Genomic DNA, 22,965 nt, shown 5'->3' with positions numbered 1-22,965 from the left:
TGCTGCCCGCGGTACCCGCGGGTCCCTCAGCCCCGGCCGGGTCCCTGCGCTGTGCGGGCCCGTCCTGCGGCGGTGCCTCTGCTCCAGGCCGCCCTCGTTCCCCCTCCCGCAGGGGCGCGGCGGGGCTGACATCACTGCTCGTTAGCATAGGCCCGGCCCGCGGTCGGCGGCGATGGCCGAGCCGGGCTGCCCGCCCGCCCGCGCCGCTGCCCCGCTCCCCGCCGCGCCGCCGCCATGAGGCGGCCCTAGCAGCGCGGCGCCGGGGGGATGAAGCGGGACTCGACCTGCATGGAAGGTGAGCGGGGCCGGGCCCGGCGGCGCCGGCCTTTGTTCGGGGCCCGGGGGGGAGGCCGGGGCTGGGCCTCGGAGCTGCCGCAGCCCTGAGGGGGTTCCCCCCTTGTCTCTCCGTGTTCTGCGAGCCGCGGGGGGTGCGAGCGCGGAGTATGTGGTTAAAACCGAGGGGGGAAATGGGGGTATTGGTTTGTTTTATGGGTTAATGTGTTTATATTTGAAACTTCCTAATCGCTTTGACCATCTGGAAGAGCTTTTTTTAGTATCGTTAATTATTGATAGCATCGGGGTCATGCAGGCACTTGATAACGAGGCTCCTCTCTCCAGGGACTAGCACTACTTCACTGAGCTTTTACAGCGTTTCTTCCCCAACCCTGCGTTCGGAGGCAGAGGCAAAGCTCTCCTGCGGGGTGAGGACGGGATGCTGAAGGGAAGCACGTTGCTGTTCGGGCAGCACATCCTGAAAAGTCATTATTTTCAGCCGTGCCGAGGCCCTGCCTCCCTGTGGGCAGGGGCTGCTGCCTTTGGTGGCGATGGGGTAATCCTGGCTTTCCTTCATTGTGCATCATTGCAATGGGTGCACGTCGATAACTTCAGTGAGTCCAAGGGGGTTACTTTGAGTCAGTTTTTAATCTTGTTGCTTTGTAATGTATCAGTGTGGAGAATATAGAGGCTAAGGCAGGTTTCCATTCAGAGCGTGTGGCCGTGCTGGAGAGAGGGCAAGGGGGTCCTGCAAAAAGCTTTCTTTTTCTGGGATTGGGTTTAGGGACAGTTGATTGCTTGGGAGAGCGGCTACGAGCTCGGAGCAGACCCATAGGCTGAGCAAGCATGGGTCGGGATGCAGGGAGACGATCGGGCCCCTCGCAGCCGCTCCAGCGAACGGGGGCACATTTTGGTGCAGTGGCTTTTGTTCCAAACTCTTTGTGCAACAACTGGTTGGAGCGAAGGATCAGGCCCCTCCATTCTCCCTGTGCCACACAATGGAGCGGGATAAGGACCTCCGGGGCCGGCGCTGGGTCCCATGGGTGCTGTGGGGCGCAGGGCTGGGTGTTGGGGTGAGGGGGAGAAGCAGGGACAGGGGCTCCCAGCCTGGCCGGGAGAAGTTGCATTTCACAGATGAGTTTTTGATATGCAAATGGTGATTGGTCCCAGCCCCAGGAAGGGAAGGGTGATGGGTTCCATCAGCCGCACACTCTTGATTTATACCTACCCGAAAAAGAGCAGCCGATGGTTTCCCTTGTTTTTCATGAGGGTTTTCGTTTGACTGAACTCTTCCCTGGCAGAAACAAACCCAATGTAGAATAAGACTGTGAGTTTAGTGTTTTAGTCACCGGAAAAGGAGAGCAGAGCTGGGATGCGCTCAGCTGTTCCCCTGTTGCAACATTTCTCCTCTTTTCAGTACTTGGTTGGTGCTTTTTTAAATGTCTCTGTAAATAGAACATCTTTTTTACAGTGCAGAGAATCAGGTTGGACGCAGTGTTTCTTTCCCCTTCTCTTTTTTATCTTAAAGGACCTGAGGAGGCTTGTCCATTTAAATTAACCTTTATCCCAGCTGGGCACACAAATGTTTTTGTTTTAGTTCACAGAGGGTTAATTCTATTCAGGCTCTCACCATGGCCGGCCTGAGCCAGGGCAGCACAATCTGCTCTTTAAGCCCAAGCAGGATGCTGGTGCCTTTGCCCACATCCAGCGTGGGGCTGGGACCCCCCATCTGTGGGGTCTGTGGGGGAGCAGGAGCGGGATGCTCCAGCCCATTGTGCACCCAGCCATGGGCTTGGCTGCTGAGGTCGCTGCTGTCCTGGGGAGGGGCTGCTGAACAGCAAATTTAATCCCTGTCTTCATCGATTATAAGTTAAAGAAAAGGCCCTTAAGCAAAAAAGCCGAGTTTCGGGGTTGGGCTTGTTTGGACAATGCAGCACTTGGCAGCAAGGGGGGAGTTACACCAATTCTGCCTTGAATTTATCAAGATGCTTTAGTTGAAACTAAAAATTGACACTGAAAAAATTTGTTAGGGAAGTTAAGGGGAAAAAGAAACCTTAACACGCTTGTTTGTGCTTGAGGCATCATCAGAGGCCAAGAGGTTTGGGTAGGGTTTAAGTAACACATGTGTGAGATCTCCCCCTTCTGCTCCCCCTCTTCAAACAGCTGGTATTCAGCAGCTTCAGATTTAGACCCAGCTAAAGGGAACTGCTGGGCCTGTGGGATAGGGCCAGTTAATCAGGAAGGAAATAACTGATACACAGTTGATAAGATGTTAAATACATGAATGAATCGCAGTGCTGAGTGTGGTCTGAAAACCTTTTCTCAGCTGTGAAAGATTTTCTTAGCTGTGAATCCTGTTTTGGGGTAGAAATGGGGGAAGTTCTGCAAACTGCAGCTTTGCAGTGGGACCAAATCCCAGCTTGGGGAGTTTGGGTCAGGGTTTGTGCCTTCCCTTTTGGCCTCACTCTAGGAAATAAAGGCTTTGTCTCTGTTCCATTATAAAGCACCGATACTACGAGCCACACAAGCTGTCTGCACAAACACACAGTCCTATTTCCAAGGAGAAATACCAGGGAGCTGTGGTTGCTGTACAGTTCTAAACTGCATCTGCAGGGGTAGGTGTGATCCTTCTCGCAGCCATGGGGGACCACGGAGATGAAGCATCTGGTTCCCTCCAGGAATGCTGCTGTGCAGCCTGCCTGCTCTGGGAACACCACAGGCGCTTCCCGATAGCCTGCTCGGGGTGTTCATCCACAGGAGCTGTACAGGTGGGAGCAGTGATGGAGGTTTGCTGGGGGCTGGATGCATGTCCTGATACTTTACTTGATTTACTGGATATTTTATATGCTCTTTCATGCATTCATGAAGTCGTGTGTTTTCTGTGTGTGTCTTTGCCCTGACTTCAGCAGGATTCAAAGGTATTTCCTGGAAATTCATAGGAATTTTCTTCTAAAAATTACCAAAACTACTCATTTCCCTGAGGGGGAAAAAGCAAGACTTAAAAAACAAGCGAGCTGCTTCTACTGTTTCCCTTACAAAACACAGACAAGGAGCGATTTCTTTTCTGTGACTCTTGTATAACATCATCATATTCTTGGGAGAATTGACATTGTATGAAAATGTGGTATGAAACCTACCGTGACCCCTGCGAACAATGCAGCCTTTAATGTGGCTTCGGGGAGGGGTTAGCGAAGGAGTAGCCATAAAAATCTTCAGGGTTCAAGATGAGGTTGAGATTTTTTGTGAGTGCTTTTGTCGTAGCAGCAACTGTTTGATTTAGTGGCCCCTGCTACAATGGCTTGTGAGAACAAAGCCGGAATATCCCATATATGAGTTGGGTAAATGTAAGCCCCGTCAGGATGACTGGGGAAGGAGCTTCCTCTGCATTCTCTCTCAAATAAAACACGTGCAAAAGGTATTTGTAAAAACTCCTTATCAATTGCTTTCTTCCCTGATCTCCGTTGTCTGGTGTGCAAATCAGTGAGACAGAGGAGGGAGGCTTTATTTGCTTTAAATTCACGATACTTCCCACGTGTTTTGATACTCCAGTGAAATTTCAAGGTTAAGGGAGTTCAGAGCACCCCCAGCACAAAACTGCTTTATATTTGCCTGAGCTCTACCATTTCTGTGGAGTTGGCTCTGATTCTGCCCCGGCTCTCCCACCCGTTACCTACACAAGGCGCTTGCATTCAGTTGGGTGTAAAATAGCAAAGGTCAGGAGCCAGCAAACCCATGGGCTGCAGGAGGAGTGTCCTGGGCCTGGTCATGGTTCCTACAGGACTTTTTAGACCTCTGAAAGCCTCAGACTTTCTGTAGGGGATTATTTTCTACCTCCCACTTCAGTTTGAGGGGTGGGTTACAGGGTGTAGGGCAGCTCTGTAGTCCCTGGAGGTCCGTGTCTTTGTTCACAGTGTGTGCTGCTGTTCTACCGTGCATTTTAATTGGAAACACCCCCAGTTAACAGTTTCTGCAGGGAGACCTGTGTGGTTCTTGTGGATGGGGCTATTGACACCACTTGTCCTCACCCTGCTAGCGGGTAGATGGAGACAGTGAGAGAAGGGTTCTGATTCCTCCTCACTTTAATCATCCAGGCTTCCCTGTTCACCAGGCAGTGGCCCTATTCTTAACACAACAAAAAAGCTGTGCCTGGAAATGAGCCCTCATTTACATCCTCAGCCATCAGCGTGCTGGGATGAGGAGGGAGCCCTGGGACCCACTGTGGGATGTGATCCACTGCAGGCTGCGGTGCTGGGGTTTGATGCTGCAGCCATCCCCAGTGTCCTCCTCTGCCTTTTCCATGTGTGCAAACCGGTACTTTCACGGCTCCCCAGTTCCACCCCAGCCTGTCGGGCCATGGCACACCATGTCCAGCGGCCAGCACGGACATTGCTGCTGACCTCGGGATCCCCCAGCACTCGCGATTTATGGCACTGCTGTTGAGCAGGGGGAGGGCCAGGAGTTAAGCTGGGGCTGAGCTAAACCCTGCAGATAGAGGACTCTTCTGTCCTAGGCTAATTCCCTGCCCCCCTCCCAGCGTTTATCAGATAGCTGAAGGTAGAGATTATGCCCTTGGTGACTACAAAGTCATGTTTAGCTGCCTCCCTTCAGCAAGATGCTCTGATAGCCTCAGCCCTGCTCTGTGTCAGCATTCCTTTGGGGCTGCCTTAAGCACATACCTGAGGTTGTCTGTCCTGTAGAACTGGGAATGTTTTAGTGTGGTGGTGACAATGTGAATGTGTTTTTTTTTTAGTTAAAGTTGGAGTTTCCTTCATTCATCCCTTTATTGTAAGGTTTTACAGCATTTGCAGTGAAACTTGCAGAAAAGTGTGAATCTGCTCGCTGTGCAGTAGCAAACCTTTTAAAGATTAACACAGATTGGTTGTGGTTTCTCCTGGGTGTAAACTGTGGAGGAACTTGCTCATGAATGAGAGAGCAGCTGGTCTGGATGTTTACTTGGTGCGTGTAACTGAAAACTGGTTTCATTTCTGATCCTAATACACTTCGCTCATTTGTTTCTGTTGTGCTCCCCGGTAGTAAGAAGCTATGTGTTGGTTTCTCAGGTTGCTACCACGACTGCTTTGTGATATCTCCCCCAAGCACTGCCATGTACTCCTGATTTCCCCATTATTAATTTGATTGTAGCTATCGTGTGAGCTCCTGCCCCAGAGGAGTTTCTCTGCAGTGGTTTGAACAGTTGGACACAGAGGAATTGTGCACAGCACAGCCTGTGTCCACAAGGCAGGCTCCAGAAAGCATATGTTCCTAAGCAGCTTGCCCTTAACTAAATGTGCTTAAATACACATATCATACAAACTCCAGGGAGAAAGCACAGGACTCAAGTTAAGCGTTGGGTACCCAAGGCTTGTGTGGAGAACTATGTGCAGCATCCATCCCCAGGGAGCTGCAGAGAACTGTTGTCACCTCCTGCTCTAGCTGTGGGTATTTCTGCCTGTTGGAGATTGCACGGTTGTGTGTTCAGGCCAAGAAATACCGGAAACTATCTGGTTTAACCAGCACCCACAGGAAATACCACTGAGTGGCAGACAGGAGTGTGGTTCCTCGAGTCCCATTGCTCTAAACCAAAGCAATGTCCTTTCTGTTCCTCAGTGCCACCACCGTGCTCAGCCAGGTTGATCTATTCATCCAGGTAATGCTTATGTGCCATTTAGGAAAGCAGCCCCATGAAGTAACACTGCAGGTTGGTGTGTAACCCTGCACACACCTGAATAGGGCCTGTCTTCAATGTGCAGCTCTGTTTGCATCTGCTGGGATACTAATGGGTTAAACCAGTGGGGCAGGGCAGGCAGATTGTCCTGGTGTGTGAGGGGTTAAGCTGTTTGCCTGTGCTAAACATCTGCTACAGACAAAGCTGCTGGTGCAACTTGCTGGCGTTATTTTAAGTGTAGCTGCCTGTTGATGTGAAGTTTAGGCCTCGCTCTGTGTGTGAGTGAGGATCCATCTGGGTTCTCTTCTGCCATCATGTACTTTTTCCTTTCTGTTTGACACCCGTGTGTGTGGAGCTCACTGCTTGCTCACAGGTTCTGGCTGAGCTGTGCATCATTCCTGCTCTGTCTCTCAGGCACTGTTACAGTCAGAAGATACTGAATTTAATGTGACAGCTCCTGTTGCTGGGTGTCTTCAGTTTTCATTTTTAGCCATCAAAGGCCTTCCAAAAGATTTGGAAAAGGAACAGTAAAACCACATCACTGTATGATTGTTTCTGTAATAACATTCACTTGGGCTCTGGACCATGATCTCTGTGATCATGTCATGTCCTGCTGGTGCAGCTGGAGCTGCAGGAGGAAGCAGGGAGCTGCTTGCCCCAGGAATACACAAGGTGTCACAGCATTTTGTGTGCGCTGGTGTCTGCCAGGCACAGTTTCTGTATTTGCACACCCTGACCTGTGCAGCTGAGGGAGGGCTCTTCATGCCCTGTTTCCCCTCAACATTCATGTCAACAACAGCATGAAGTTCAATGAGGGCTGCTGGGGAGAGCCAGGTTGTCACCCGTGCTCCAAGCATCCAGTCACAGTGTTGGGAAGGTGAGAAATGGAGCCTCCCCTTGCAGCCATGTGTTGCTCTCTAGTGCTGTGCTATGGATCTGCAGGAACCTGACAGTGGCTGCTGCTCCATCAAACTGACCTAACAGAAACTCAAGGGGTTTCCTACTGAGCGTCCACAGTGGGTGCCAGCACCACTGGGCACCAAACACAATGTCCAGAGAAAAAACCTGTATGTTGGGAATAAACTTCTGGGGCATCACAGCATGCTTGTGCCATGATGATGAGAAAACAGCATCTATTTCTTTCCTCTCTACTCTTTGTTAAGGGAATCCATAAGGTACGGCAGGGAAGCCACATTTGGCCCTATGGTGACAGGGTTTGACCTGCTGCCCATGGACGGAGGAGACCCTGACCTGTGGCAGAAGCATTGGTAGCAGTGTGGCCTCTTACGGCTGTAGTGTGCTCCTCACAATCTAAACAGCGCTTTGTTTCCCAAACTAAAGGGGGTGAGGAGCTTTTACTCCTTACCAGAGGCACAGATCCAGTGCCTCAGGCCAGGCTGGTGGAACTGGTGTTCTGTGCCATGCTCTGCTTGGGGAGCGTTTATCCAGGCAAGCCATGGCTTGCCTTTCCCAGTCCCCTCAGGAGAGTCTCAGATCACTCAGTGAAGCTGTTCTGTTGACCACAAAGCCTTTCCTCTTCTCTTGCAGATGAGCGGGTGGATCAGCGAACCTGCCTGATCTGCGGGGACAGAGCAACGGGGCTGCACTATGGGATCATCTCCTGCGAGGGCTGCAAGGGGTTCTTCAAAAGGAGCATCTGCAACAAGCGGGTTTACAGATGCAGTCGGGACAAGAACTGCGTCATGTCACGCAAACAGCGCAACAGATGCCAGTACTGCCGCCTGCTCAAATGCCTCCAGATGGGGATGAACCGGAAAGGTAAAGAACACTGGGCTTTTTATAGGGGAAAGTACAGGTTGGGGCCTGTGTTAGCAATGTGAGCTGCCCAGCCTCAGCTGCCATTCTCTATTGCACTTCTGCCTCTCAAATTCTGGACAAGGAGAAGAGAAGCTTCAGCAAAATGATACATGGATAAAAAATTCCACCTCCACAGTGATGAGGGTCTTCACTTACCACCTTTCTCTGGTTGAGGAGGCACAGTGGTGTGGGGCTGGGAATGCCAAAGGTGGTTTTGCCAAGTATGAGGTCACTGAGAAACAGATGTGATCTGGGATAGGGACAGCCACCCCTTAGTCCCCGTGTGTACAGACTGATGAAATGCTACAGTATCATCTTCAGGATGGAAAATCTTTATTAGCTCAGAAATTAGTAATAAAAAATAGACTGAGATAGACTCTTCAATCTGTTGGCTTTTTAATCTCAGGAATTATTGTTACCCATTGAAGGCAGAGATTTGTTGGTTTAATGGCAACTCACAGGAGCTGGAGCACGAGTGGGTGCTGCCATAGCACAGTAGCTGATCGTGCTCCTTTCCCTCCTGGATGAGCTGGTGGGGTGGCAAGAGGGACCACTAAACAAAGGTGTCATCTCATGTTTTTTAAATGTAGCTATTGATGCCTTCAGTGTCATCCTTCATGTGAAAGCCGCTTGTCAAAAGCACTAAAACTTCCATCAATTTCCTGCAAATCCACCAGGATCTTTCTTAGGAAGGGTATCTGGGGCTGAGATGGAAAGCTTATCTCCTGACCGCTTTGATTACAAATGATTTCTGGGAGTTCCACTTGCTGTGGACCACAGCTGAGCTCCCGGTGATGAGAGCACAACTCAAGGCAGCCAGAACCTGGCTGGGTTCATGTATCCTAAGGGTCTGCAGTGTGGACTGCCCCGTGCCTCCGGGATCCTGCCACTCGGGGGGCGTTGTTTGGGGTTTTATAAGCCCCATCGCTCCCTGCCCGCACTGGTGTGTCCGGTACCGCAGCTCACCCGCGGGGGCAGAGCGCCACCTGCTGGCCCCGTGTTCACCCTTCTCCTCTCCTCCCTCTGATAGCGCTTGGAAATCAAAAGATCGGGACAATTTCTATCCATTGCTCATAATGCCATTAGCTGAGAAGCTTTATGGATCACAGATAGCGATAAAATAGCTTGGAAAAGTAGAGAAATTCCCTCAGAATTGGAAAACAATTACTGTAGTTCCATTATGTTTAAAAAAAGACATAAAAGGAGTAACAGAGGTAACAGGGACAGCTCAGTTTTATATCAGTCCCTTTTCTTTCCATGAGAAGCTAATGTTTTTTTGGAAAGAGCTTGCATAGAAAGACTTTGTTGTCTTGCTGTATCTGAAGAGATTTGTGTCTTATAAAAAGCAACCACAGTCGTTTTCTCTCCTGTGTTTGTGGCTTCTCCAGTTTGCTTACTGAATGCTGCCTGGCATTTTAAATAAAATACTTGCTGTTGCATGGAGGTGATGGAGTTTGTGATAGAAGGGTCAAAACTGTATTGCTGATCTCGTAACGTTGTTGGAAGGTGTCACAGGGATGGTTGTAAATCATCAGACACTTTGTAGTGATGTGCATTGATTGACGAGGGGGTTGTGATGCAGGAAAATGCAGTTTAGGTGCAAGTGGATGTGTGTAGCTCTGTCTTGCTGCGGTTGCATTAGCTGAATGTGTGTAATCCCAAGCTGCAAGCGCAGACGAGGATGATTTGAGCTGAGGGTATCTAAAATCAAGCAACAGACAAATTTTTCCTTACATTTTGTGTCATTCTCTGCTTCGGGAGGGCCTCCTGCAGCCCCGTGTGCCAAGCAGAGCCAGGCCAGCCGGCAGCAGCAAGGTCACCGTGCAGCTGGGGAGAGCCTCCTGCCAAGTCTGGCCAGGTCATGGTGGGAAAGAGACTGAGACCTGATAAACAGGGGGACCTGGCCCAGGAGAGGCAGCGCACCAGGAGCAGGGCTGGTCCTCGAGTGCTGTCAGCTTCTGCAGAGCTGCTCTGCCAGTGGAGTTAAAAGCAGAGGGAAAAGGAAGGTGGAGAAGCATCTCCAGGGTAATCCCCTTAATTGGACTTCATTGAAGTTCCTTGGAAATTGTTTAAAGAGCTTTAAAAATGCAGCTGCTCTATTGAGAAACTGAGCTGCCCTTCTGAAATGGAACTGCAGACCTCGGGGTAGCAACTGGAATGCTCAGTGACAGCTTTGTGTGCAGCTGGCTGGGTAAAATCTCCACTTCATTTTCTGTGACAGCCATAGAGATCTGACTCTCTGAAGTGACAGAAGTGTTAGTAGTTACCAGTGAGGTGCTTTATCTCCGTGTTGTTGCAATGAACCATCTCATGGTGGTTCATCGTGGGCAGTGCAGTTAGGAAGGCTGGTGCTCACATGTACTTTTCTAGCTGTTGCGGGCATTCCCTGGGTTATCTCCAGGGTGAAGCAGGGTTGCTTTCCATGTGCCATTTCTCAAATTATGCTGGAATTAATTGTGTTAAAGAATTGCTATTCTTTCATTACCTGTCACGGGTCACGCAAAAAAGTGAACTCCTTGTGTGATGCTTGTAGCTCCATCGATGTGTTTATGCTGTCAGGGTGAGGATCATGACATGTACACCTCGATCTCTGCAGTGCCCTGCAAAGTGCTGGAGGTTTCTGTGTAAACTGCTTTGATGAACAAAATGAATCTTTTAAGGCACAAAGATTTTTTTCCTCAAAACAGTAGATACCTTCGTATGTACTCCTGGAATACCCAACAGAAGCATTCCTCACCAAGAGCCGAACAGTAGCCTTCCTTACCTAGCTTTGCTTGTTTTCTTTCAGCAATCAGAGAAGATGGCATGCCAGGAGGCAGAAACAAAAGCATTGGACCTGTCCAGGTGAGCATGTCCGGCTGTTTCTCCCTTCAGCTTTTACTCCCTTGTCTTTGGCACACAGCTCCTCTTGTGGTGGTGGGCTCGGACTTCGGATGAGCCGAATGAGCGTTTCTCAGCCACGCTACGCCTCCTGCTGGCATAGCACAGCAGGGCTTTGGCTCTCCACGAGCATTAGGAATACACCATGAACTGCGGATTTGTAAATAAAGCTTGGTGCTTGCTTGTCCGCAGCAGCCCCAGGTGTCTGTGTGGATTCACTGGCAGGCTCGAGGCGCTGTCCTTTGTGAGCTGCACAAGGACAGCTCCACAGCTCCCAGTAAATCTCAGGGGCTGCCTGCTGCAATTCCTTCAGTCGTTGCAAGTGGGGCACCCGGTAAATGTCTCACTGATTGATGGCACAGCTTGTCTGGAGATGTCTTGTAAAGCACGAGGTAATTCAGCCCAACAGCTTGTACTGTACGTATGAGAAATGATGGCCATTTCCAGCTTGCCTCTAGAAAAGAGGTCTTTTAGGACTTTATTTTAATAAAATAGAAATAACACCAAAAGCATTTTCTGTGCCTGTGGAAAGACTGGTCACCCCAGCCCAAAACCAGGCCATGAGAAGCCAAGCAACCAGACACACTGCTTGCTCAATTAGATCCTTCATAGCAGACTGAAAGGCAAGAATCAGGCAGTGCAGCCATGCCTGTGGTCAGCATCAGAGAGAGCCTAGCTCAAACAGTAAGAGTCTCTAATGACAGAACATTTCTGCTGTTTGCAAACATGATATTTATAACAGCATTAGATCCTGGTTAAAGCTGAAGAACAAACATTTCATTTCTGGTCAGGTAACAATTTTTATTGCCTCTGTGAGCAGTGTTTGGCTCTTGAAAATGATGTTCAGAGCGCACTGCACTGTCTTGCAGCGTGTTAACTCAAGGGCTTTCCATATTATGTGACAGCCTCACAAAAGGATATGCACAGAATTAAGTAAGAAAGCCCCACAACTTTTATGTTACATTTATCCCACTGCTCGTGGAATGTTTCTCCAGTTTATACTTCAGTGAACTGATTTTTGTTTTTTTAGTCTATTTTAGCTTCACATAGATTACTCTCCAATACTTGTTTTAAGTATTAGGTATTGATTACTTTGGGTGTCACCTGCTTCTTCTCTGGGGAAAAATAGTGAACAGTGATTCCCTGAAAGTGTTTTCCTGGCTAATTTTGTATATGTCACCTTGCCTCTCTCAATTGCTTTATCACACCAGAGCCTACCCCACTTTCCATTTGCCTTTGCCTCTGCTGAGTGATGTTCCCAATGAACTGGCCTCAATTACTCCCAGGTTTATCACTGTGTGACAGCAGCTGATTTACGGCTTGTTGCTGTGTGTCTTTTCATGTGTCCATTCCTGCCTACTGTGTTATCATCACTTAAATTATTCTGCTGGAGATCACCACAATTACCTGTAAATAGAATTTTTCATGTATGTTGTTAAATGTAAAGGAATGGCAAAGCATTTCTCCTGCTATTGGGGTGATTTCATCTCTGTTGGATGTGACCCTACGGTCAAGGTGTTTGCATACAGAGCTTCTGCTTGTTCTTTCTCTCAGCTGAAGTAACCATAATGGTCTTGTGCTTGACAGATATCAGAGGAAGAGATTGAGAGAATTATGTCTGGGCAAGAATTTGAGGGAGAAGCAAACATGTCATGGAGCAACAACGGGGACAGTGACCATAGTTCCCCTGGGAACGGAGTTTCTGAGAGCAACCAGCCTTCACCTGTTTCTACTCCATCTTCAAGGTGGGAATGACCCCTGGAAGAATTCCTTATGGCAGTAATCTTGACTTCCTTTCCCTGATTCTTACATCTCCAATTGTGTTTTAAGACAGCCACTGGATTGAAAAGAATTGAAGTGGGAGGTGAAACCCTCATGAGCTAATGTTAAAAGAAGACAAAAAAAGAAGCCATATTTAAAATATGTCTCTTAATTTGTCTTGGTAGTCTTTTCTGCAGGTCATGGGAACTTGGTTACCTTTCACTGCTCATTCTGAATAAGCTCTTTTTCTACACTGTGCTCAGATTTTGAACATAAGTTACTCCATTTAGGTTACTAATTGATGGTGTTACATTAACATCATTTACTGTTAGTGCCAGCCTCCTCATGCAGCCTTCAATTGTAAACACATCTCAGACTTGAATTCCATCTGCTTTCAGGTGCATCTTAAACTTTGCATCTTTGTGTTCATTGCCTGTGTAAATACTTAGTTTACAATCCTAAATTCTGGCTTTTAAGGAAGCTGGGATGGAAATGCTTTATTAATCTGAATGGCTGCTCATGGAGCCAGGCTCATCATGAGGCAAATATAAGGTTTTTGGTCTGCACATTCTAAATTCTTCCCAGTGTAAGTTTAAATACAGAGGCATTTCCCATTCTGTTTTCTTTCCATATTTTTATTAACATTTCTGATGGAGCTAGATACAACCTTTTAATGAATTGGGTGGAATTTGGGGGGTATATTAAAAAGCTTTTCCTTTTCCAGTAGGTCCGTGGAGCTGAACGGATTCGCTGCGCTCAGGGATCAATATATCGGGACACCGGTGTCCACGCACTATCAGTACCTCCCGCACCTTTTTAGCTATTCTGCTCACTCGGCTCTGATGCCCCCCCAGACACGCAGCCTGGACCCCCAGTCGCACAGTCTCATCAATCAGTTGGTGTCAGCGGAGGACCTGGAGCCGCTCGGCACACCGATGCTCATTGAGGACGGGTGAGTGTGCATGGTGTGAATGCAAGAGGCTGCCCAGAGCTGTATGCTCTTGGATGTCTTATTGGTCTGTCTCTCTTTGCCTGCACACACAGAGGCTGCTGATGGCGAGGGGGCTGCTGGATGTGTGCATCTGCAGCTTGATCAGCACAGGGAGCTCCCCTGGGAGAAGGTGTAGCCACAGTGCAAGCAGCAAACCAGACCCCAACCTGTGCATGCCCTGTGCCCTTGCCTGGGGCTGGAGCTGGCATGCACAGACTTTGTGTGGGGTTCCGGGCCACATGGCCGGGCTGAGGCTATGCAGGAGTGGAGTTTGATGGGTGTCAGCCCTGAGACTGCATTCACTGTACAGAAGGCCTGGTAATAAGCACTGTAGCTGTCAGAATACACATAGGTGGAAGAAAGCTGGGTATTCTGTTCGTTAGGGAGAGCTGCAGGGCTCTCTGAGGCTGGGTGCTGGTGGGGTGGGTGACCCCAGTGGTTGGGGTGGCTCCTCTCGCATCCCTCAGCCTGGCAGGATGGGTGCTGACCATCGCAGCTCCTGCAGCACCCTGGGAACTGGCACATTGGGCACTTGGACATGAATTCCTGTGGGGTTTTGGCTTGCTTTTCAAGTGCCTGGTCAAATGATGTCTTTCAATGTTTTAATGGATTTTATGCCTTCATATTAACTGTGCCTGCAGGTATAAAGTGACTCAGGCAGAGCTGTTTGCGTTGTTGTGTCGTCTGGCGGATGAATTGCTTTTCAGGCAGATTGCTTGGATCAAGAAGCTGCCGTTCTTCTGTGAACTCTCCATCAAGGACTATACCTGCCTGCTCAGCTCAACGTGGCAGGAGCTCATCCTGCTCTCCTCGCTGACTGTTTACAGCAAGCAGATCTTTGGTGACCTTGCAGACGTCACCTCCAAGTATTCTCCTTCTGATGATGAGCTGCATAGGTGAGATGTCAGGCTGAGTCTGTGGGTATGGGAGTGAGATCTAGAGCTGAAGGAGATGGTGGGTGCCCTGTGACCAGTTTGCCACCTCTCCGAGGACAGGTCACTTCACCTGCTGCTGTTTTCCTTTTCTGTTTTTTTAGGGGATGGATGTTCCAGGCTTAGAAAATATGCCATGGTTAGGCAGTATTGAGTCAAAACTTCCTTCTGCAGGGGAAGGAACATGATGCTGTTTCAATTTCCTATAGCAATGCTGCTGTCCTCCAGCACAGCCCAATGAACTCCCTTTTTCATGAGGAGAGTAAAACTAACCAACACTTTGGGTAACCCTGAGATTCAGGATGGAAGGTCTTACTTAAAAACCCTTTGGACATGTGGAAAGCTTGTTCTCAAAGCTGGTTGTCTGCATTATCAAAGTGTTCATTATTAATTGCTGTTTCTTTGTTTTGATTACATAAATTTAAAAGATGTTGCAACTTAGCTCTTGCTTTTTCCATAGCATTTACTATCTGATGCTCTGAGGAGCCTGCTTTTCATTTATCATTTTGGTCAGGGTGTTGTGTTTTTTTGTTTGGGTGGGTTTTTTGCAGTCTTGGTACCAAACAGATCCTCCTTCTGGTAGCAGACTCGCAATCTCACATTATTATGGCAGAATAGGTAGGGTTTATGGAAACTGCTGCCCACCCTGCACTCTGCCCTTGCTAGGTATGGTGATTTTGCATGAGTCACCAGGGGATATCAGTGTCTTATGAGCAGATATTTAAAATACTGCTGTGGTCCTCAGCCATCTCAGGATCTTCATGGTTCTTTGAGGTTCCTTTGTGCATCTGTTTCGACACCCAGAGGCGCTGGCTGGCTGAGACCATGGTGGAGAAGTGGAGAAGCCAAGAGCTGGACCCAGCTGTCTCATTTCCTGGGGCAGGTTCCTTTCCAGTGCTGTTCTCCCTGGCCATTCATCGTGCATCTGGTGCTGCTCCTGTAAGGAACAGTAAGGGTCATAGAAAACCACAATAACACTTGTTCCTGCATTCAGCTGTCCTTTTGTTCCTGCTGTCCTGGTCAGAGCCTCAAAAGAGAAGTGTTTGTTTCCAGTTTGGGTTTGTGATAAATACAAGCGAGAGTAAGACAACAAGACAAAGGAGGAATCCTCGCCCTTCAGAAACCAGCTATTCAGAGCTGGTCGCCTCAAAAGTCCTTCACAGAAGATCTGTGCACATGGATGAAAATAGGTGTTCTTAGGAGTGGAATGTTTCTGCAGTCTCTTCTGGTTTAGCTTTTCAAGTATCATTAGTTGTCATTGTGACATAGGAAAATGCACACCAAAAAAAGCCATTTAGTGGGAAGTTGCACAGGTGAGGGGTCTCAGGCTGCATGGCTCCCTCCCAGTAGTCTTTATGGGAGTTCAGCCATAGCTTGACTGTCTGCAGGTGGCAGTGGGATAGTTCATGAGCATCAGCTTCTGTCCAGTACACTTGTGGAGAAGCTGATCCCTTTGGATTTGGGAGGAGCTCTTTCAGAGAGGTGTCTGACTCATGGGCTTTCTCAAAGAGCCCCCATTTCCTCTGACATTGATCACTAATGACTGCAAACAGAAGTTCATTACATCTCACATCTGGCTGAAGAAGTCTAACTGAGCTGCCATAGTCTGGTACTTTGGGGTTAATTCTTGTTCTTACTTAGCAAAATAATGGGTGCAATATAATGCTTAGGTAGGTGACAATGAGCTCCCCAGCCCCTGTGTTTTAATCACTGCTACAACTGGCTAAATGTTCTGTTTGTCTGCTAGATCAAATGTTTTCTTTTATTGTGCTGTTTTTCTGGAGATGAATATGAAATGAATAGATTCCTGACCTCCCCCAGCACTCCTGATAGCGCTTCCCTTCCCCCTCCTCCCCAGCTGATCCCGATAACTCTCAGCCAGAAACTTGCCTGGTGTAAACTGTGAGGAGAAGTGTGTGGAGGAGTCAGTCCTCGAGAAGAAATAGGGCTGTGAAAAACAGAACCGCTTTGTTTGAAAGGGGGAGGAAAGTATGCACGGAAAAGTGAGACAGTTGAACTGCAGGAGTGAGAGAAGAGCTCTCCTGGATTTATGAAGTGATGAGTGGCTGGTAAAAATGTGCATGCTCTAAAAACAATTAAACCCAACACACAACTGAGTGGTCTTTGTGCTCATTAACTTCTTGAGCTTTGCAATCTTGCACCTGCAAGATTTTTAATGTCAACTTGAGAGCAAGAAAACTTGTACAACTTTAGATTAGCCGACGAGGCTTTCATCACTTACAATATTGCTTTCTTGAAGAAGTGACCTGCAGTTCAGACAGCTTGTTTTCACTTCTCTGAGGTCAAACTCCACCATGCATTTTACAAATAACTTTGAAGTAAACAAACACACATGCCAAAATAAGGTATTCTTCAGTGAAAAAGGTTCTATTTTTGCTCTATTCAAAGATAGCTTTCTGGTTGTGCTCGTATTCTTTGTGCTGTACAATGCCAGAGCGCAGCTGAAGCTTCCCTAAACACTTCTGTCCCACTTCTGAGCATGTTTGCAATATGTGGGGTCTTTGAAACTGGGGGTATTGCTGTGAGATATGTTTCCAAGAGGCTGTTCTGGCTGTTGGCACGTGTGGGATGGTCCTGGAGTGTGTCTGTGGGCACCAGCAGCAATCTGCTCCCTCCAGCTTTACTTACACCATGGCTTTATCATGGTGCATGCATGGGGCATCACTCCTGAAGAAGCAGCCTGGCACCCCCATCACCAGGAGGGCCTCGTTCTGCACCTGCAAAACCTCCATCATGCAATTTCCCAGGAGATTTTGGGAAGATCTGCATTCCCTGTGCATCAGTGCATGCTCTCCCACCCATCTCTCACTGGCTTCCCTTGGCGAGTGTGCACATTGAGGAGAAACAACAGCTTGTTTTCATCAAACAGCAGACTCAGAAATGAATGTAGCTCTACCTGCTGAGATACTCCAGGGCTGGTACGGATCATGGACATAGATCCCAGCGGAGGATCCCTGACAGTGACACCAGCAGCAGTGCTTTCTTGTTTGCATCTTGATGCACATTAATTAAGGGCAATGAATCCTGTTTGAAGGGGAAAGTTTAGAAAGAAGCAGCACGTGTTCCTTAGGCTTAGCACAATTCAACCTTAGGCCATCCCCTGCAGTTCCCCCTCCTTTAACACTGGTTATTTGTGGTTTCATGTACATTTGTACTCGTGAGAAGGATCCCAGCCTTCCTGCAATATGTCTCACCCCAGAAGCTCTCAGCCGAGGGAAATGAACAAACCATAATGAACAGGCCCTGTGGAAGCCCAGGATGTCTGTGGGTCACTCCTGGGAATTTTCAGGAGGTGAGCTTCCTCACCTGTCTGTTGGATACATGAAGTGTGTGCCACTTGTTGCACATGGGCCAGTGTAAATCCTCAGTGTTAAAACAAGGCTGTTTCCAGCAGCACTCTACAGATACAGGAAATCGTAGGCACTTTTCCTATTGGAAACAGACTTTGTTCTGGGAAGCAGTATCTGTGCAGTGGGATCTGGGCTCCGTGTGCCTGCAGTGCTGTATCACCAGAGAACCCCAGGAGAGGCACAATCCTCATTGAAATGTGGGGAAGTACAAGCGTAGAGAGGCAAAGCAGTGTGTGTATGAGCACGCAAGCAGTTTGTGCAGATTTCTGGCTCTATCAAACCTTTTCCTCTGTCAGAGCAGGCTGGTGATGAACTGAATCACCAAGAGCTGGTTTTTGCTAAAATATCAATAGCAGTCATGTCTGTGAGAGTAATTTTCTTTCTTACTTCTACTTTAATAGTGGTGCCAGCAGAGTTTGGGCAGTTCTTGTGATAGATTTTGTTAAGTCTCTTTGAAGATGTTAAACTCTCTGAAGTTATTTTAGTAAGCTTCTTGCCTTTATTGTATGGCCTCTGTCCTGTATACATTGATGTGTGATCTCTGTCCTCCAGATTCAGTGAAGAGGGGATGGAGGTGATGGAGCGGTTGATCTACCTCTTTCGCAAATTTAACCAATTGAAGGTCAGCAATGAGGAGTATGCGTGTATGAAAGCCATTAACTTCCTAAATCAAGGTGAGTCCATAGAGTCATAGAATCATACAATAGTTAGGGTTGGAAAGGACCTTAAGATCATCTAGTTCCAACCCCCCTGCCATGGGCAGGGACACCTCACACTAAACCATATCACCCAAGGCTTCATCCATGAAGAGGAGTTATTGGCCCAATGGAGAAATTCTCTGAAACAATCTGAGCAGTCTTTGCTCCCCTGATGAGAAATAAGAGCAAGGGATCTGAGATCAATGAAGAGCTCTGAAACCTCTGTGTTTGCAATTATGTAGGCCATATGCATGCAGAGCAGGATACTTGGGTACCCACCTGAAGAAATCCTGGAAGTGGATAAATTCATTTGCTTAGACAATTTTTATTGCCTTTACATACAGGGACCAAGCACAGTAAGTGTGTCATTTTACATATGTACCAAGGGTACCAATACCAGGATAAGAACAGAGCAGGGACACTGATGAAACCTTTCTAGATAAGGTTTGGGTGACTTACCTGCTGCTAACAGACTTCTCATCCAAAAGTATTATTGCTTTAGATAACTATTTAGCCATTAACTGAAGGTTATTTTAAAGCCAGTTAATTGGCATCACTTTCTTTTCCTGAAGTAAATGTTGGCTGTTTTGCATAACAAGCTTTCGAAGATTCCCAACTAGAAAATATATTTGTTCTGAGCTTTTCTGGCTATTTAAAATACTCACCTTCAGGATATGTACTTAGATCACCTAGCTGGCTTCCTGCTTTTTAGATGTGGTACCTAATGCTAACTCTTCACAGGGAAAAGTAACCACGAATGAAGTATTTAGGTGAAGGCAATGAATTCAGACTAAGAAGAGACTGTTGATTAACCAGGGTATTAAAGCTGGCAGTCCAGGCTGCTGCAAGACCCTGAACATCTCAAAATCCATGCAGAGTAATTCTTCAGCATGTGAGAAGATCCTGGTCGTTGCCCAACCACTACAGAGGGCTGGAATAGTTCAGGATAGGTTGTGTTTGCTCCTCAGAAGTGCCTATCCCTGTCTCCACTCTTGCACATCGTCTCAATCCACTGCTTGCTGGTCGTTTGTTGTGGCCCAGTGTCAACATTTCTTGGTGTTGTAAAAGAAGAGAACTGTGAGAGGCAAAGCTCAATGGATGGCGTTGAGCTGTGATTTTGGAAATAAATGTCCCCAAAGCCTGTTGCAGTGTGAAGGATAGTTGCAGTCTGTAAAAATGTGCTGCAGGCTCCCTCCTCCCCCACTCATTTCCAGCAGGAGATAGTGCTGACGCTTCAATCTGTGCCGGGCTGAGGTTCCGGTTTGCTTCCCTGGGCAGTTTCCTGACACTGGATAATACACTTCTCGAGCTGTCTCCATTGTTTTCCAAAATGTATTTTCATTAACTTCCTGTCTTCTTTTATTTTTAGTTGAAGTTTGCAATTTTTTATGTGAAATACCTGAGAATTATTTTTAAAAGTCAGCTTTTGGGCAGCAGATAAATGCCTCTTCCGTCAGATGGTCTGACAATACGAGTCTGTACCAAGGGTCTGCAGCTTCCTTGCTCCACGGCACTGGATCCTTCCCCAGAGTCCCAGCAGCATGCTGATGCTGTTGATCACACTGAAGGGTGGCAGTTGTACTTCCTGCCAGTTTGATAGCTTGGAAATGCCCATTTTTCCTCTGTGTATGTTGCTTGACATTGGCAAAGCTAAATTTAAAAACAAGAAGTTGACAAGTTTATAAAGCTCATATGACATAATTCATAAACAGATGGGGAGAAATATGATGATACCTTGAATTATAGAGTTGAGTGCTTTCCTCAGCCAGGATGATATAGCTAAAATCAACATCTTTCTGTCTGAGGAAGTATTACGCTGAATCTGCTGTGAGGACTAAACCTTGACATACAGCTGCTTTACACCAGGCAGATGGGAATTTAAGATTGCTGGAGCTGTTATCTCCAAATGTGTTTGTTGAGCTCTGCAGATGAGCAGCTTAAGACAGTAGCTGTTCTCATCTTGGCCCTCTGTGGAAGGAAATCTTGTGCCCAGACATAGGTGTAAAGAGGCATACACAATACAGGCACGCCAGGAGGGGAGATGGGAATTCTAGTAGTTGCCTAACTGGGCAGTCTCTGAAGCAGGGACACAGCTTAGAGTTACAGAAAACAGACTGTCTTTCCTGAAGAAATGGCAATAGGTGCAAGGCTGCTGCTCTTCTGGGATGTTTTTATTATGTTTTCATTCATTGTTCTAATTGTATTCCCTTTCAGACATCAGGGGTTTGACCAATGCATCCCAACTGGAGCAGCTGAATAAGCGGTACTGGTATGTTTGCCAGGACTTCACAGAGTACAAATATCCACACCAGCCAAACCGTTTTCCGGATTTAATGATGTGTTTGCCAGAGATACGATATATTGCAGGTAACTTTTGGAGCTCTTTTCCCATGGGATCATGTACAAGTTATGAAATTGGCTTCTTTTAAAAGAAGATTAATTTGTAACAGTGAAAATCTTGCCAACTTTGGAGGATGTGTGTGGGACCTTCTTCTATCGAAGCTCCTCGCCCACCCTTAAGCCCATCTTCCATCACCCCTAGCTCACCCAGCCAAACTGGCTCTTTGCAAGCTGTCCTTGTAATGCTGGCAGATGCAGTGTTACGTCCTGCTCCAAGAAGACATGCCTTGCTCTGACCTGCTGCCCTTTAAGTACCGTGGGGGGTTCTCCTTTTATTTTCTTCCTTTCAATCCCAACTCAGAGGCATTTTGCCTTAAAAGGGTGCAATCCTGATTTGAGTAGTAATAAGAAGCAGAGAGCCCTGAAATGGTGCTTAATTATGGAGCAGATGGTAGAGAGAGCAGTGGGCAGACCTGCAGTGTAACCCCTAGGTTTCAGCTCATCTGGACCTCTGAAATCTGCAGGTGAACTTTCAAATGCAGTTTTGTCACTAATTAGGTCTACAAGGTCTGGTGTTACTAAAACATTGTTTGTTCCTGAATGTTATGGCAAAGGGAGATACTTGCCTCCCTGTGTCAAGGCTCTGTGTGCTTCATCCTACTCTGTCGTAATGAACAAGATAATAATCACAGAGTAGCTCTCATAATTTACTCATTGAGATCAACAAAGGAGTTTGAGGAGAGACGGGATTTAGTCTTTCCCAGTTTCTATAAATACTGCTCCATTGTGGAGAAATCATTTTGATCTGACTTTGACCATTTATTTTGCTTTCTATTCAGTAAATAATAAATCCTGTTGTGTCCAAATGAATATCAAATGTCTAATGTAGTGGTAGGGTGATTAACTGTTTCTCTGAGAGGTTCAAGGTAAAACCATTGCTCGCCTTGCTGGCTTAGGTGTCTGAAATCTGATTCAGGAGTGGCTGCTAATTCTGGTTTTTCTCTTACCAGGAAAAATGGTGAATGTTCCCCTGGAGCAGCTGCCTCTCCTGTTTAAGGCTGTTCTACATTCCTGCAAGACGAGTGTGAGCAAAGAGTGAGCCCAGCTTGGCCAGGCCAGTGCTTTACGCTGTGCCTGGGGCAGGGAGCTGGCTCACCCCGGGAGAGGGGCAAACGCGATCCAGGCAGGAGCCAGGGCAGTGCTGTCCCTGCTGTTGTAGCAAGAATCTTTTTTTGTTTGGGTTTTTTTTTTGTTTGGTTTGTTTTTTTACTCTTTTTCCTATATATTTATTTCACGACAGAGTTGAATGTATGATCTTCAACACGATGCACATGGTTCTGTATGAATGCAGCAGATGCATTCTCCAGCGGTTTACAGAATGTGAAGATGTTTAATGTTACAGTGTTTGTTAGGGTTAGTTCTTTTGTATTTGGGGGCTCGGGACCAAGATGACTAAGACTACCTCAAGAAGATGCTGTTTGTGCACTGCTCTTTCCGTGATTTGTATCCAAAAGCGTTTGTTGTAGAGAGCAAATGGCCTCACTGCATCATCAGAGCTGTTAGTATCCCAGATGGACGATTTTGGTGAAGTGGGTGTTAGAGAAGTGCCAAGCTTTTTATCTTTAAATATAATAATAGTTTTTAAAAGGCAGAAAGTGGAGAAGAAGGAAAAGTCTCTCTAGCCAGTTGGTTTCTTTTCCCCCTGGCAGTTTTCAGATGCAGGTTTAGTTCCTGCTCCAGTGGGATCAAAATATTCCCAAGCTGTGAGGGGCTAGGTGCTCCTGTCCCCTCCTGGGAGCTGCAGGAGTGGGCTCTGCCCCAACCCCAGCCTAACCCACTGGCCTCTCACTGTTGCTGCAGCACCTCTCCATTCGACTGAAACTGCGTTGCTGTAGTTCATAGCAGGCTCCTGGCATTATACAAAGGTACTCTTGTTGCTAGAGAACTGCAAGTAATTTCTCATCACTTCCTTAACATCCATTTTAGGTACACAAAAGCAGGAAAACACTACTTAGGAAAGAGGCAGGATTGCCCCTTTGAGTGTGTTCCTCCAGGGTGGTATCTGACTACTCAGGAGGCTTCTGAACTGCAGCAATCCCAGTCTGTTTCTGGCAACAGTTAATGTACCCTGTGGTTCAGTGTGACCTGTGTAATGGGGCAAGGGACTCCAGTGTTCTCTGGCATGGCTTTCTCTGCTGGACTCGGGGAATGCATAATCCATACTCATATCCTGCCA

The 22,965-nt window shown here is 47.4% G+C and overlaps 1 protein-coding gene across 2 annotated transcripts; it reads left to right on the top strand.

The window, feature by feature from the left end:
- The first annotated feature begins 175 nt into the window (after positions 1 to 175).
- NR6A1 (nuclear receptor subfamily 6 group A member 1) lies at positions 176 to 21,939 on the top strand. 2 transcript variants are annotated; one of them, XM_034067580.1, is made up of 9 exons: positions 176 to 295; positions 7,487 to 7,717; positions 10,545 to 10,600; positions 12,224 to 12,381; positions 13,125 to 13,349; positions 14,030 to 14,284; positions 18,244 to 18,365; positions 20,604 to 20,756; positions 21,740 to 21,939. In XM_034067580.1, exons 1-9 carry the CDS (start codon positions 268 to 270, stop codon positions 21,826 to 21,828), a joined length of 1,317 nt encoding a protein of 438 aa, XP_033923471.1. In that variant the 5' UTR covers positions 176 to 267; the 3' UTR covers positions 21,829 to 21,939. The 2 variants fall into 2 exon arrangements, with proteins under 2 accessions (XP_033923471.1, XP_033923470.1); XM_034067579.1 differs by having other exon boundaries at positions 13,122 to 13,349.
- Positions 21,940 to 22,965: the final 1,026 nt, after the last annotated feature.

The sequence above is a fragment of the Melopsittacus undulatus genome, chromosome 11 (assembly GCF_012275295.1).
Source record: "Melopsittacus undulatus isolate bMelUnd1 chromosome 11, bMelUnd1.mat.Z, whole genome shotgun sequence".
Taxonomy (NCBI): Eukaryota; Metazoa; Chordata; class Aves; order Psittaciformes; family Psittaculidae; genus Melopsittacus; species Melopsittacus undulatus.
This window is presented reverse-complemented; position numbering and strand designations above follow the sequence as displayed.

What these genes read in the sequence shown, in the direction of transcription:
- NR6A1 (XM_034067579.1), top strand. Translation starts at nt 268, where the DNA reads ATGAAGCGGGACTCGACCTGCATGGAAG. An exon ending in CCGATGCTCATTGAGGACGG is followed by an intron (nt 13,350 to 14,029) that starts GTGAGTGTGCAT and finishes CTGTGCCTGCAG; the next exon opens with GTATAAAGTGACTCAGGCAG. An exon ending in AGAGATACGATATATTGCAG is followed by an intron (nt 20,757 to 21,739) that starts GTAACTTTTGGA and finishes TTCTCTTACCAG; the next exon opens with GAAAAATGGTGAATGTTCCC.